The sequence below is a fragment of the Fundulus heteroclitus genome, chromosome 8, assembly GCF_011125445.2.
Source record: "Fundulus heteroclitus isolate FHET01 chromosome 8, MU-UCD_Fhet_4.1, whole genome shotgun sequence".
Classification (NCBI taxonomy): domain Eukaryota; kingdom Metazoa; phylum Chordata; class Actinopteri; order Cyprinodontiformes; family Fundulidae; genus Fundulus; species Fundulus heteroclitus.
In genome coordinates this window covers 29,348,900-29,364,525 of record NC_046368.1, presented here as the reverse complement: position 1 = coordinate 29,364,525, position 15,626 = coordinate 29,348,900, and the positions used below count along the sequence as shown (strand labels likewise).

Here is a 15,626-nt window from a genome sequence, read left to right as displayed (position 1 = left end):
ACTGCAGGGAGAGGAGACAGCGTGGAGGCTGCTGAGGGTTCCATGGTGGATGGAGCTTTATCATCAGATGACGATAATGACTGTGGAGCAGGAGGAGTGAGGAAGCATACAGACGGGCCAGAATCTTAGCTGCAAAGTGATGATGGCTGCACATGTTTCTCTGGAGGCCAGCGTTGCTAAAACAAGAAGAGAATGTTTCAGAATCAGCCATTTCTGGCCATGGTTGTGATCACAATCAAGGAGTTTGACTGCAGTTGTAGTACGCCCCTGGGTGGTTGAGGTGATGCAGGATGAAAGGTAGACCTAAGTTCACTGTACCACCTGCAGACCTCTTCACCCAGTTAGCAAACTGCAGAGGGTCCAGCACTGGGTCAAGTAGGGGGTCCGTGATTTCAGCACATCTGTCTTTTTTCTTATTCAGTCAGTCAGCCGATTAGAATAGACTTCACCTTTTCTGATGGTCTGATGAACGGACATAAAGTCAGCTGATTGGCTGGGTCCAGAGCAGAAATAGGAGCAACGGCTGGATGCTGTGTTCAGAAAAAGATCTGAAGAAGATGAGACATTTTTCAGGGCCTACCTCTCACTCTTTCAAACCAAACTTACTGTATTTTTCGGACCATAAGGCGCACTAAATATTCCTCCCATGTGTGTAATATCACTCCGCCCCTTCACGTATACACAGCTCTCTATCCGTCTGTGTCAGGAGGACAGAGTAGTTGGACTACACTGCCCTGTTTCTAACATAAAGCCAAAATAAACGTAACTTTTATCTTGAATTAACTTACTAGGTTTATTGTTGCTAGCGCATACTCCAGGTGCAGGCTGCCTAAAGGCTCCCTCATCCTCAGACGTACTGTGAACACTGTGAGCTTGGTGGACCTCCACGCTGAATCTCTGCAGACGTTTTACCCTTCATAGCGTACTGTTGTCTACATTTCTTGTGGCAATTCTCAGACTTTCTGTCAGAGAGACGAAGCAGCGGAAGAGATGGTAAAATGTGTGATTAGCTAGCTGAGCTCCTAGAGCCGTTTCTTTTCCAGCATCATTCATCTCACCTGTCAGTGAGAACAGAGGAACTGTGATGCTGTTGGTTCTTACGACCGCCTGCTTGGAGCAGCTCAGTGCATCAAGCTCAGTGTCACAAATAAAACAGTTTGATATAAAGACTTCACAGAGAAGTCAGTACAAGTTGAGCTGTGCACATACCTGTAGGGGAGGACCTCCACGGAGTGAACTACGCCCGAGAATGTGGGGGGCCTTTACATTAATGCACTTCTGGTTTCCACATTACAGTCAGGCAGTGTGTAGACAGCTCATGGGTCTGATCAGGTAGTGACACAGTGTACCGTAATGCTCTGAATATCCATTTAGTGGCGTGGCTTTGTTGCTTACCAAAGTCCATCCATCCATCCATCCATTTTCTGACTCGCTTATCCCTCATGGGGGACCGTGAGGTCGCCCGTTGATCTCCAGCTGTCAATGGCCGAGAGGCAGGGTTCACCCTGGACAGGTCGCCAGTTTGTCGCAGGGCAACACAGAGACAGACAGGACAAACAACCATCCACGCACACACATAAGGACAATTTAGAGAGCAATTAACCTAACATTCATGTTTTTCGGACTGTGGGAGGAAGCCGGAGTACCCGGGAGAGAACCCACGCACGCACAGGGAGAACATACTCCATGCAGAAAGACCCAGGGCCGGTCTCGAAAGTTACCAAAGTCATACTTGCATATTTTAACAGATTTTTGAGCGCACTGTACCATATAAAATCGGCCAGTAAGCACAACAGTAATTATGTATAGGGCGTATTGGATTACGAGACGCACCCTACATTTTTGAGAAAATGTAAGGATTTTAAGTGCGCCTTATAGTCCAAAAATGACGGAGTTACGATGCTGCGGTTCAGTCAGACGGGCGTATTGTCTCCTGACGCGTGGCGCCACTCTGACTACGCTGCAGAATTTCAAAAGCCCCCAAACATACCTGACAGACGCAGTTGTACCTCTGCTTTCAGCCACATTGTTGTGTTCTGTTTGACCCAGACTGCTTATGTCAGCAAACCGTTGCTCAAACTCCTGTGGATTCAGTCCTGCAGGAGGGGAGGAGTCTAGAGAAGTGCTGAGGGTCATGAGCTGTATTCCTGTCAGTAACTCATCTGGAACCTGACAGTCTGCACCTTAAATGTTAACAAATGTCCCGACTGTCTGGACCGGACCTTGCCTGCATTGTCACTCAGAGCAGAGCAGAGGTTCACTTCACTGAACAACAGGATCACGGTGACTCTGCAATGAGCATGCTGTGTTTTTTTCCCGCAGGTCTGTGCAGCTGAACGGAGTGCTGTTGAAGATGGTGGATGATAAAACTCTCCCCGAACTCAGCGGAGCTCGGTCACCTCCAGCTGAACACGTGCTGCTCCCTGCCTTCTCCCTGGGGTTCTTTGTGTTCTCGGAGGCCCGGGCGCCGGCCTGCCGCTGAGCCCAGCACAAAGCCTGAACATTCTGGGACTGCAAGAGGACAGACTTAGGACAGACTTTGTCTCATGAAGGAGCTGCTGAAGGGTCCTGTTATTAGAACCTACTGTGTTGACTATGCATAGTTTTTAATCAGTTTCTCAGCTCAGATAACTACATGTAACCTCATGGGTCTGTTGTGGGAGTTTTGGGTGGAATATTAAACAATAGTAACTGAGTTCCCATCTTTACTAAATGACGAGACGGTGGTATAACGTTCCAGCACTTTTATTGAGAAACAGAGCAGAGTGTCACATAGTTGGAAAGTAATCGCACCCCACGGTTCCGCTGCAGTCTCTGTCTGCCCTGTCTCTGTCTGCCTCGCTTTTCGGGCTTCCCCTAATACTGCACTGTGGCCTTCCCATGAGACAAAACAAAGACAGTCTATCGTAAACAATCAGTATCCCTCAGCAGCTGCAGCATTTGGCCTTGCAATCAGAAAACAGTGGATCTTATACACAGACATCAGGTCTCCAGGCCTCCTCTGTCCGAGTGGTGTGAGGCCATAGTGACTTCAGAATAATAATTCTTATAACATTCCTCTCTTTTTTTTTTTTTTTTTTTTTGATGATGGCGTCGTCAGCATCAAGACAAAACAAGATGACCCATCACTTGAAAATGTGAACAAAGCACAGAGGAACCATTTCTGTAAACTCGTAAAGTGGGACCCAACGGGTTCCCGTGTTGGAACCGGGTAGTGCTGGAACTTTTAGTACAGATCAACATGAATGCTTCAAAGAGCTTTAACACACAAGATCAAAGATTTAGCTTTTGTCTACAATTTAGGATTCATCTAATTAGGTAAGGCCTGTTTTAGGTACCTATGCGCACATTATTTTAAAATTACATTAGACTATGGTAAGCTAAACCCTGTTCAGTAACCAAGGTCGAATCCGTCTACTCTTACCCACCCTGAATACCCTCCAACTCCTTTCTCCACTCACCCCTACGATGGACAATAATCCACCACTCCAAACTTATAACACCAGGAGCAAAGGCAGGAGAGGTTCAGTGCGTGCAGGGGAACCTCCAGAAAACGCTACCCCTAGGGGGCAGTAAAAACTGCAAGGCCCCCTCCCAGGGAGATCTGCTCTCGGCCAATCTGAGCCTGAAAACCCTGTATTGAATCTAAGTCTTATCATTACCAGCTAATATTAAAGGATCTTTAGAGCCAATCCGATCCTGGTTCTTCCTATATCAAATCAAAAGGTGCATAAACCATAGATCCTTGTGTGTCTGAAGCAAACAGTTTCCATTTTTTACCATAAAACCATATTGATCAACATGATGTAACATTAAAGTGTAGATCTCATAACACAAAAAAAATCAAACATGTGAGTCAGTGGAACAGAGCAGTTAAACAAACAGCAACACAATATGATAAGAGTCCTAAACGTCAAGAACGCAAAGTTAAGGAAGCCTTCAGGCCATTCAGGCACAAGGCAGAAATTAATCTAATCGCGCTTAGGGTCTCTTCAGGCAACTCCTCCCGTTGAAGAATAAGGAATCAGAGTTCTCTGGCTTCTTCATCCCCAGTCCTCTTCTTGGTTCCTCCTCGCAGGCTGGACGATTGAGCTGGATGGTAATAAGTGTTCAGTTCTGGATGGGCACTGAGCATTTTATTTTGCATTTCTCTCTAATAAAACACTTTGTGAAGATGGTCTGCAGACACGAGTCCTTGTTTCCACTGGAGAACAGAAACAAGGTGTAATTACACTGTAAATAATATCCGTAGAATTAACAGTGAATTCCTGTAAAATCATGACATAAAAAAACTGTAGATGCAAAAACAATGAAGCATTGTGTAATTTACAATGATAAACTGTAAAACTCCTAACCAAATACAACTGTTCATTTTACAGTAAGAATATGTTGAATAGATCAGAATTTTTTGTATAATTTGCAAATTAATGTAATTTAAACACAAATAAACTGTAATGCCAAAAAAAAGTCATACAGTTAAAATTACATCATTGCCCTGTTAAAAAAAAGTCAGTAGCCTAGGCTCTTTGGCACATTTCATAAAACGAGTTTTTGCCTCGGCAACCGCCCGAGCCGCATGTCGCTTGGACTGCCGATACCCATCAGCTGCCTCTGGAATCCCACAGGCAGGGAGCACTGAGTTCATTAATGGTACTCATCATAAGGGGTCTTTGGGCTGCGCTTCGTCTGATCCCTAACCTAATTTCGTTTACCATTTTGTAAAACTCTAAAAAGTTTTAAATAAGTGTTTAAAATACAATACTTTTTTTAGAATAAATTAGGAAAGGGAAGCTTTATGTAGGTCTAGTTAACACGGGATGCCTATCCATGATGATATTTGAATGGAAAACGCAGCGGAATCAAACCATGGTTATCCACACTCCAAACCAGTTGGTGGCGGTAATGCACCGTTTCGTTGCGTGCCAACCGCCAGAAAAATTCATAAAGAAGAAGAAGAATCAAACCATGGCCATCTGGTGCTGCTGCTCTACATATATTGGAATTTTTCATGGAACCAACTGTTGGTAAGTAAACAATTTTATTTTCTGTTTATTCCTGCTATGTAGAATAGTTTATTTTACAAAAACGTTGTTCTTTGCAGGAGAATATAAAATTATTTTGGTTCAAATGTTAGCTCCGCCCATTCACAGGCTCTAGTTGCGCTGCTTCAGCGTCAACGTCCCACCACACAGTTACTAGCTAGGTTGGTACACGTGCGTGTTCGGCTCTCTGGCAGTGGCACTTAACAGACACCAAGTTTGAGTAAGTAATGTCTCTGGTTCGAGCATCAGGTTAAGTCAAAAGACAATTTTGTGAAACAAAACGGCGCGTTTTTATTGATTTCACTGGATATTAGGCGGACAACTGACAACTTCACATTGATACTGGCTGCTAGCAGCTAATAGCTATTTTGCCTGTTTCTAGCTCCCCACGCCATGATTCATTGTCATTTTTGCGGGAGAACATTGCACACGTTAAAGGGTTATGTGTTGCATTGTAGGGTTCATAGAAACGAACCACGCTGCGTGTTCAAGTGTGAGAGTACTGACTGCAGGCAGACATTTTGTACATATGCATCATTTAAGTGTCACTTCTATCGAAAGCACAATGTCCCAGCGCCGTTTGCTAATGCTAACACAGCCATTATATCAAGTTTTATTTGCGCCATGTCACTGTGTTCAGACCGATTTCAGACTGTGCAGGAACTTCTTGTACACTTAAAAAACATTTAGTGGAGGGAAGATCTGTAAAGTGTCCTGTGGCAGGTTGTCAAAGCACATTTACTTTAAAAGTAAATTTGTACAATTGTTTTGTTCTATTTATTTAGTCATTTGGCTCAGGCTTTTATCCAAAGCAACGTGCATACAAATACCTACAGGGCCATTCTCCCCTAGAGCAACATGGGGTTAAGTGCCTTGCTAGGGGCTAGCTTCAACCCCTGACTTCTGTTGCTACTGGCATGATAACCAAGTTCTTTTACCCCATCGCCACCACCATCTTAGTCAAGATACCAGTTCTGTAGCATTGCTAACTGAAATACGATGAATCAAATAACATGTATGAAATAATGTTGACACGTTGTCAAACTAATTGCCTGAGTATTTTTTTTTTTAGCAAAAACGATTTCATTTCATGGGCAAAATGACATGTTCTGCTCAGAGGACAACTTCGGTCCATTTCAACAAGAGCTCTATTGCTGAAGCTACTCGAGACTTGCCAGTACTGAAGACGCGAAACATTTTGGTCCAACTTGTATAGGTTTATTTGAACAGAGAATTAGCTCTGATAGCTAACCCATGGGGGCAGAACTTTACACTGTGTTTTATCATATCATTTGTTTAAATTTTGTATATGGCTGCTTGCACAAACACACTGTTTTTAACTACTTTTTAAGCATTTCTAGTCATACACATTACAGTGTTGTGTTGTATTGTGTCGGCTGGTGTTGCATAGCTTTGGCGTTGACATTTGGAGTGTTAAATTCACAATTTAAAGTTATGCCCCCATGGATTAGCTGTCAGTGCTAATTCTCTGTTCAAGGAAACCTATAGGATTTAGACCAAAATTTATCACGTCTTCAGTCCTGGCAAGTCTCAAGTAGCATGAGCAATAGAGCTCTTGTTGAAATTGACCGAAGTTGTCCTTTAACTTAGGAATCTATACATTATACCAAAGGTGTCTGTCATCAAGAGGAAAAAAAAAAGACGTTGATATGTCAATAGACAGAGTGTAGTGTCTAATGTCTATAGGCCTTAAGGTTCACTCTCCCATAATTCAAAGGAACCAACTTTCTTTTAAAAGTCTGACCATGCTGAGCATAAATCAGAATGTTAACACTGAACATTTTGGGTTGCACTACATGTTTCAGGTAGTCAATGTATTTCCATACATTGAAAATGCAATGGAAACACATTACAGAAACATGACTCTCCATGAGCTAGGGGAAGGTGCAATGCAATTTGCAATGTTTGGAAATACACTGACTACCTGAAACATGTAGTGCAAAATGTTCAATGTAAACATTTTAATTCATGTTAAGCATGATGGGACCTTTAAAAAAAAAATATTATTTTTTTTAAAGTTGGATTATGTGGGGGGTTCACGGTTGGCCCCTTAGCTCCCCGCCTACCAGTTAAACTTTAATCAATGGAAAACTGTAACCCGTATTCTCACCTTTTTTGTCTTTTCCTTTGTACTGATTTGACTAGTTGAGATGGTTGTATCATTTATAGTAGTATGTGTTTCTTCTCTCTTCTGTTAACCTAGATGTTTCTTCTCTATTAATCCGGAGAAGGGGACAAAAGTGGAACAAACAAAAACAAAACGGCTCCATGTGAATCCAAGAGTCCTTACTTTGATTCAGGACCTCTCAGACCATGAATGGTGAGCTATTTAAAAAGGTATGTGTGCTAATGCTACTGCTGTCCTTGATTATTGACTGACTTTACTAATGAAACTAATGGAGAATATGTGTTTCTGTCTCTTCTCTATTCCATTAGTTGTTCCTTCAAGTGACCGTGAACACCCATATGTTTCTCTAGATGTTCTTCTAGAAGCAATGCAGTTGCATCTTAATCAAGCCTTTACCATGATTCACAAGCTCTCCATGAATGGCGAGGTATTTAAAAAGGTATGTGTGCTAGTGCTACTGTTGCCCTTGATTATTGACTGACTTTACTAATGAAACTAATGGAGAATGTGTTTCTGTCTCTTCTCTATTCCATTAGTTGTTCCTTCAAGTGGCCGCGACAGTGAACACCCATATGTTTCTCTAGATGTTCTTCTGGAAGCAATGCAGTTGCATGTTAATCTAAGCTTCTGTAACTTGATTCATGACCTTTTCAACCATGAATGGCGAGCTGTTTGAAAAGGTACAGTACAGGCCAAAAGTTTGGACCCACCTTCTCAATCAATGTTTCCTTTATTACCATGTCTATTTCCATTGTAGATTCTCGTTGAAGGCATCAAAACTATGAATGAACACGTGGGAATTATGTTCAGTGCATCCAGAGACTATTCACACCCCTCTCAATGTTTCAGCATTTGTTGCATTGCAGTCATCTCCTTCAGTCAAATAAGTTAATTTTTTTCTCCCTGATCTAGGATCCGTGCCCCATAATGACAGCAAAATACAGAATTGTAGAAGTTTTTGCAAATCGTTAAAAAACTGAAATATCCACATGGGCATAAGTATTCACACCCTATGTTATAACACTCTTGCTGTCATTATGGATCACTGAGTCTAGATCAAGGAGAAAAAAATGAACTTATTTGACTGAAGGAGATGCAATGCAACAAATGCTGAAACATTGAGAGGGGTGTGAATAGTCTCTGGATGCACTGAACATAATTCCCACGTGTTCAATGTACGTGTGCTAATGCTACTGTTGTCTTTGATTATTGACTGACTTTACTAATGAAACTAATGGAGAATATGTGTTTCTGTCTCTTCTCTATTCCATTAGTTGTTCCTTCAAGTGGCCGTGAACACCCATATGTTTCTCTAGATGTTCTTCTAGAAGCAATGCAGTTGCATCTTAATCAAGCCTTTACCATGAATTACAAGCTCTCCATGAATGGCGAGGTATTTAAAAAGGTATGTGTGCTAGTGCTACTGTTATCTTTGATTATTGCTGACTTTGCTAATGAAACTAATGGAGATTATTGTGTTTGTTTCTCTTCTCTATTCCCCTAGGTGTTCCTTCAAAGTGATGGAGCCGATGAACACCTATATCACCTTTTTTCGTGGCTCGCTATTAACAAGGTTCACATTTATTCACTCACTACCACACCTCACTCATAATCCCTCTCTCTCACAAACACAAGTGCAACCACACACACACACACACACACACTTTAATGATCTCTCTCATTATTTTTTCAACAATAAATTTGCATTATTGTGAATTGTATAATGTCTGACGAGTGGTTTGTTACAGCCTGACTTTTCATTTAGAAGTAATTTGAAGCAATGTAGATAGACTGTAATTAATATATATATATATATATATATATATATATATATATATATATATATATATATATATATATATATATATATATATATATATATATATATATATATATTTTTGTTAAAAATACAGTACAAATGTAAACATCTTTAAAAAAGAAATCTGTTGTTTTTTACGGAAAAAAACTGGCAGCTGTGGTTGCCAGAATAATCCCGTTAAAAATACAGTACAAATGTAAACGTCTTTAAAAAAGAAATCTGTTGTTTTTACGGAAAAAAACTGGCAGCTGTGGTTGCCAGAATAATCCCGTTAAAAATACAGTACAAATGTAAACATCTTTAAAAAAGAAATCTGTTGTTTTTACGGAAAAAAACTGGCAGCTGTGGTTGCCAGAATAATCCCGTTAAAAATACAGTACAAATGTAAACAACATTACAAAACAACTTGTAAATTTCACATCCTAAAACTGCTTATTGTACATTGAATAACTGCAAAATGTACATTTAGTCATCATTTATTGTACATTAAATCCCAGTAAAATGTACAAGTTGTTCCGTAATGTTGTTAACATTTTTGTAGTATTTTCTACGGGATTATTCTGGCAACCACAGCTGCCAGTTTTTTTCCGTAAAAACAACGGATTTTTTTTTACAGTGTAGTGTTCTTATCAAAACCCCTTTCATGTGTCATTTATTAAAACATTCTTCAAGCACTTTCACATTCAAGATATTTCTGTGCACAATTATTTAGCTTTCAGAATTCTGAAATTTAATTATTAATTAAAATAGTAATCTTTAAGTTCAAATGTATATGCAGTAAATTCATAATAATTCTTAACAGAATGCTTTTAATGTGTGTCTTAACTGTTGTTGTCTGACAGTTGAAGTTCTCTGCAACATAATTTCATCAACATATTCGTTTCATGTCATTTCCCAATTATTTTGAAAACCCAACTGAGAAAAATAAAGCCTTTCCATGTGAAAGCCTTTTCCCTCTCTCCCTCTTTTTTTCTTTTTTAAAGAAAGCGAGGTGCTGTTCTGCACTGAAAAGACAAAATATTTATACCATGCTGCTACTGTTCAAGGATGCCAAGGTTCTACAACACAAAACAAAGCAGAGAGCAGGAGAGAACAGAAGTTTTTTTGAAAATGTTCTAACATTGTTGAACAACTAAAGCTACTTAAGCAAATCAGAATTAGTTCCCAAATTAATCCTAAAATAAAGTAAACCTTACATTGTGTACATTGTGATTATTTATTTATTTATCTTCTTGAACTGAGGATTGAGGACTTTGATTAAGAAGTTGTTGGATGAACGCGTCTCTGCGTTCCTATTTGTCTAGGCCTCTGCAATCTGATCTATGATCTATGTATTCTGAGTACCCGGTCAGGAAGGGTGAAAGGTTCTCTGAAGCTTTCTGTTTTCAGCAACCCTGAAAACCCAGAACCATTTACAGTCAGTGTCAGGTGTCAGGTGACCTGTGGGACCACCTCGTCATCCCTCTGGTTCCACCAGCTGTGTCAAGTCCACAGCAGCTCGTCCTGGGTGCCATGCCCCAGGGGTCTCCACACCGCCCTGTGTGGAACGCCTCTCATTGTAAGGATCTCACCTTATGTCCCGTTCAAAACAGGAGTTCCAATGTGGGGTGTCTTTGCTGCTTTAATGTTCCTCAGAGAAAACCTTCATTCATTGATATCACCTTCAAGCTGTTACCCTTTTATCATCACAGCCCCCCAACCATCCTGACCAGATCCAAAATGTCCCCATAATCTAATCTAATTAAATTAATCTTACTTATGTTCTGTATGTAGGACGATAACCATTAAATTATCCTGATCTAAAAGCTGTCAGGTTAAAGGTTTGCTAAACTCAGTGTTGTGTTTTTTCCCTTAGGATGTTTAACTGGTTAAAAAGACTATTGAGTTATTTGTGTTCTAGTTGAAAGATATTAAATCTCCATAAATATTGTACCCATTTTACACTGATGCTTTAATCCTAAATTTACCCATGTTAGTTAGTAGGATGTGTCATTATGCTAATTTTATTGCAACATTACCCATTTTAGCCAGTAACCTTTTCTTTGCGTTTTATTGATGCCTGCCAGAGTAGCAGAAATCAGCTTACACTAAGATGTTTATTAAATGAAATGCTATTTAAAAGTTCACATCACTCTACTTATATAGTGAAAACTAATTAATTTATTTATTTATTTAACTGTTGATATAAAACCCACTTAATTTATTAAGTTGATCCATGATTCCATCAAGGTGCTTCTTTAAAAGTTTTCACCTTTACATAATCTTAATGTGTTTCGTAATGTGTGTTTTGTTTTAATTGTGTACAACAAAATCTGAAGTGAAATGCATGAAGTCGTGTCTGCAGAACTCATCTGTGTTTGTTGTCGAAGGTTGTCCGATGCCTCAGTCATAGTCCTTCATTGTCCATTTTCCAGTCCAATGTCTGAGTTCAGCACAACATTCTCCTTCCCTTCAACAGTCCATCCTCCAGTCCTCACGCCTGCAAACAGAATGAATTCTGCCAGCATTTTTTGCCAAAGAAAACACTCCATAGGTTGAAAAGAAATTACAGCAAAACAGTCACAAACATTTTAACTACAGTGTTCCCTCTAACATGACAAACATAAAAGAAACAAAAGGATAGAAAAAAATAAATCAAACTTTGTCTCTGACAAAATAAAACTCAAAACTGGATCAGGCTGAAGTCAATGACATCACCTTTAGTCCTTGTCCCAAGGATCAGCCCCCATGGCACTGCGGCACTGTTTCTGCATTCTCTCGCATCTGAGAATGTCTAAAATGAGACTAAATCTCTATGTTAGCACAATCCCATCATATTGACCAGGTTTCTTTGCAAAGAAAAGAAGCAGAAAGATAGAGCTGTTAATAGCAGAAAGCAACAAACATCTTTAAGACACCACCTTTCCTGCTGGAAGATCTGGCATAACTTGGTTAAAACTAAGTATAATTTAGTGTCCAAATCTGATTATAACTCCTTTAATCTGAAAGCAATAACTCAGAGAAAAAACAAGAGTGTTAATAGCATGCAGTTAAAACCCTGGTCCCCTTAGTGTCCCTTTAACGTGATGTTTTTCCCTTTTTTTTCTCTGATCCTGGGAAGGTTTCTATTCTTCACCTTTCTTTTGAAACTTTGTTCAAAACACCTCCAAAAGAAAGAAAAAAAACGAAAGAAATGAACCAAAAAAACTAAAACAAAATTGTTTTCCAAGGAGCACAATTATGTCTTTTCCAATATGACATAGGTTTTTGACTTATTACAAACTTTTTTGATATATTTCTGGTCCTTTGACCATGTGTATTTGCTGTTAGTAATACTTTTATTTATATATACACCTTTTCAATCTTAATTGGTCAAGGGTGAAACTTTAAAGCAATGATTTTTCCCTTTTAGTTTACTGAACTTCTAGTGTTTCTCTATAAATGATAAGAGTTTTCCCCTTAAGCACATTGAGAAGGCTACCCAAAACAAACCAAGATTAGAATTAGAATTTAACCCTTCAAAAGCTGGCTTTATTTTATTTTTCCCCCTCTGACATAGTTTTCGTGCCCCAGGCCAGAACACACAGACCCAGCCTCGCCATAAACATTCAGATGTTTAAATCATGGTCAGATTTGTTTATCATATCTATTGTCCTTCTCAGGTTATACTGTCCCTCTGAGGTTCGCCTCAGCGCAGCATAACTAATAAAATCAGATGATTTTTTTTACTGATGACGCGTGTAACGTGGCCTTCTAATATTTTGACGCTTTTCAAAATTTCTCATTAGTTGCATTCAAATTCCAAGTAAAAAATAAATAAAATAAATGAATAGAAAAACCTTAGAAAAGCAACCATATTTAGTTCCATACAGTTTGTTCAAAGCACAGTTTTCCCTCATCTATTTAAATCAAAAATCTTGTATATCTAAACTTCTTTCAACTGGACTGGTTTGTGATGAATCATTATTATTATAAGTAATGAGATCTCAGTAATTTTAAATTACTTTAGGGCTAAAAAACAAGTTATAGGATCTCAGCCTAAATTTGTAAAACAGTAAACTTAACAAGCTTATGTAACGCTTATTTCCAATTTCTAACAAAGCTGAAATATTTCCGTTCAAGCCATGTTAATCTCTCCGTGTATCAATTTAATTTGGTCCTGATATTTAATGTTAAAAAAAAAAAACTTTGTTATTTAAATCTCTCTTTTACTGTACCTCTATTGTTAACATAGTCCATGCTTAAAATGTCATTTGAATTACGGAGCTGCAGTTCTCCCAAAACAAATGAACATTCTGAAACCATGAACATTAATTTTACCCCGAATTAATTCACACAGACGAACGTTTAGTTACATAGATACATACACACGTACGGTTACATACAAACGATGACATTCAGACAGACAAACACGTGCAGGCCTGCTTTTTCACCATCTTAAATAGTTATATGTTTTTCATAATTTTTAAACGTCAACGCCGAAAGATGTTTTCAACGCGTTAAGTTCCCGCTTAGTTTAAAAGGTGGAGAGCGTGCGCTGGTTACGACCCCCCGATGCTTCGTCCACACGCGGTTTTACGCTTCAGTCCCGCAAGGATACAACTCTGTGTCTCGCAGACACTTGGACGCTTACCCATTTTTGAAAGTTATACGTCGCTTTTTGCAGTTTAGACCAGTTTTATCCACAACGGAAGTGCCTAATCGGTCCCCACGTAAACGCTTCCCCGGTGCAACGCCTTTTTAGTTTCGTTTCCGTTTCCTTGTTTTTATCGCTTTTCTTTTTTCTCTTAATTTTATTTTTATTATTTAGTAGCAGTACTGCAATAAAATAAAATAATAGTAATAATAATAACCCCTATGTGAGAAATCTGCATGTTTAATCAAATCATTTCAAATCATTTATGCATGTCATGCGTCTGGGCCCCTACGTTTTTCAGCATGAAATCGAACGTCTCACCCTGGGGCTAGGCTTGACCCTGAAAAACCTCTGCCTTTCCCCCATTACACTGACTCTTCTGCATCCAGACTTTTTTTTTTGTTTGTTTTTATTTATTTTATCCTTTTTTTTGTGTTTTTTATTATTTTTACTCGTCCTTAGCACGATCGACCAACTAAATGAAAGGCCTCACATCCGATGGTCGCCTTTTTGGTATAATGGTCGGGGTCCCCACTTATCAAAGCTGCAAACGTCTTCGCAACAGTCAAGGACTTAAGCATCCCTGCCGCTTTCATCCACAACAGAAGTGGACAGCCTCTTGCACAAACCCAAGACAAGAGGACTTTAATGGACCAGCTGCAAACTGCTCAGCCGGTCACCTGTTCTCCAGGTGAAAATCACTCTGCCCCTCCTCTCCCCTTGTGGGAAAGTCCGTATTTCAGCTGAAAACGTATTCTAATTAAATTTTGAATTTTAGTTTAATGTTTAAACCTTAGTCACCGTTCGGTATTGCGAACCCTGTTTTATTTGCCTTAAGGATTAAATATAATTCATTATTTCTACCGGCTTTTACTTTTACTACCTTTTAGGTTTACAGTTTTAAATTTTAAAATTTCTTGAGGTATACTTTAAAATGGGGTTTAAATTTTAAAAGCTTGCAAGCATTTTTTGACCAATTGCGTTTGTTTTTAAAAGAGCTGGAAAATAATCCCCTTACCGTCTCATGAAAGAAAGGTTCGGATCTTCGCGCCGACGCCCAGAGACGCTCCGAGACCAGGAGCTCCTCCACATCCCTTGAAAATCCATTCGGGGTACCAGAGGCCGGATAACCTCTCCGGGCCGGCCAAAGCAGCTCCTGTCCCCGGACTCCCTCGCTCGTCGGTCGGAGATCCTGTTCGTGACGCCAAATTGTTGTGGGAGTTTTGGGTGGAATATTAAACAATAGTAACTGAGTTCCCATCTTTACTAAATGACGAGACGGTGGTATAACGTTCCAGCACTTTTATTGAGAAACAGAGCAGAGTGTCACATAGTTGGAAAGTAATCGCACCCCACGGTTCCGCTGCAGTCTCTGTCTGCCCTGTCTCTGTCTGCCTCGCTTTTCGGGCTTCCCCTAATACTGCACTGTGGCCTTCCCATGAGACAAAACAAAGACAGTCTATCGTAAACAATCAGTATCCCTCAGCAGCTGCAGCATTTGGCCTTGCAATCAGAAAACAGTGGATCTTATACACAGACATCAGGTCTCCAGGCCTCCTCTGTCCGAGTGGTGTGAGGCCATAGTGACTTCAGAATAATAATTCTTATAACAGGGTCCCATCCTACGATGATCTCACAGTTGCACTACTTGTCAGGATGTCTCAGGGTCAGCTGAGCCTTTTAAACTCAGTTTGTGATATCTTACTGCTGTAGCTGAGTGTTGTTTCACATTATTCCACCCCGAATAAAGAACATTCTGGTCACATTTCTGTATTGTACAAAGATGCTGCAACATTCATCCATCCCTCCACCCACTCATCCACTCATTTATCCATCCATCCATCCATCTGTCCGTCCATTCATTCCGCCAGCCAGCTTTCTCGATCTTCATCTAAGCTTTTTTTAGGTTATTCTGATTGGTCCAGATGCATTCCCAGAAAGAGTATATATGATTTTTTAACTGTTCGGGATGATTGCCCAGTTGGGAAACCCACCAATATC

The 15,626-nt window shown here is 39.8% G+C and overlaps 1 protein-coding gene across 2 annotated transcripts in view; it reads left to right on the top strand.

Moving 5' to 3' along the window:
* hpse (heparanase) overlaps nucleotides 1–15,393 on the top strand; it is a 32,106-nt gene extending 16,713 nt beyond the window's left edge. For both annotated transcript variants that reach the window (XM_036140536.1, XM_036140535.1), the window contains exons 12-13: nucleotides 2,323–2,649; nucleotides 15,239–15,393. In XM_036140536.1, the coding sequence (XP_035996429.1) occupies nucleotides 2,323–2,482 (160 nt within the window). In that variant the 3' untranslated portion in view covers nucleotides 2,483–2,649; nucleotides 15,239–15,393. The remainder of the gene's footprint in view (nucleotides 1–2,322; nucleotides 2,650–15,238) is intronic.
* The last annotated feature ends 233 nt before the right edge of the window (nucleotides 15,394–15,626 follow it).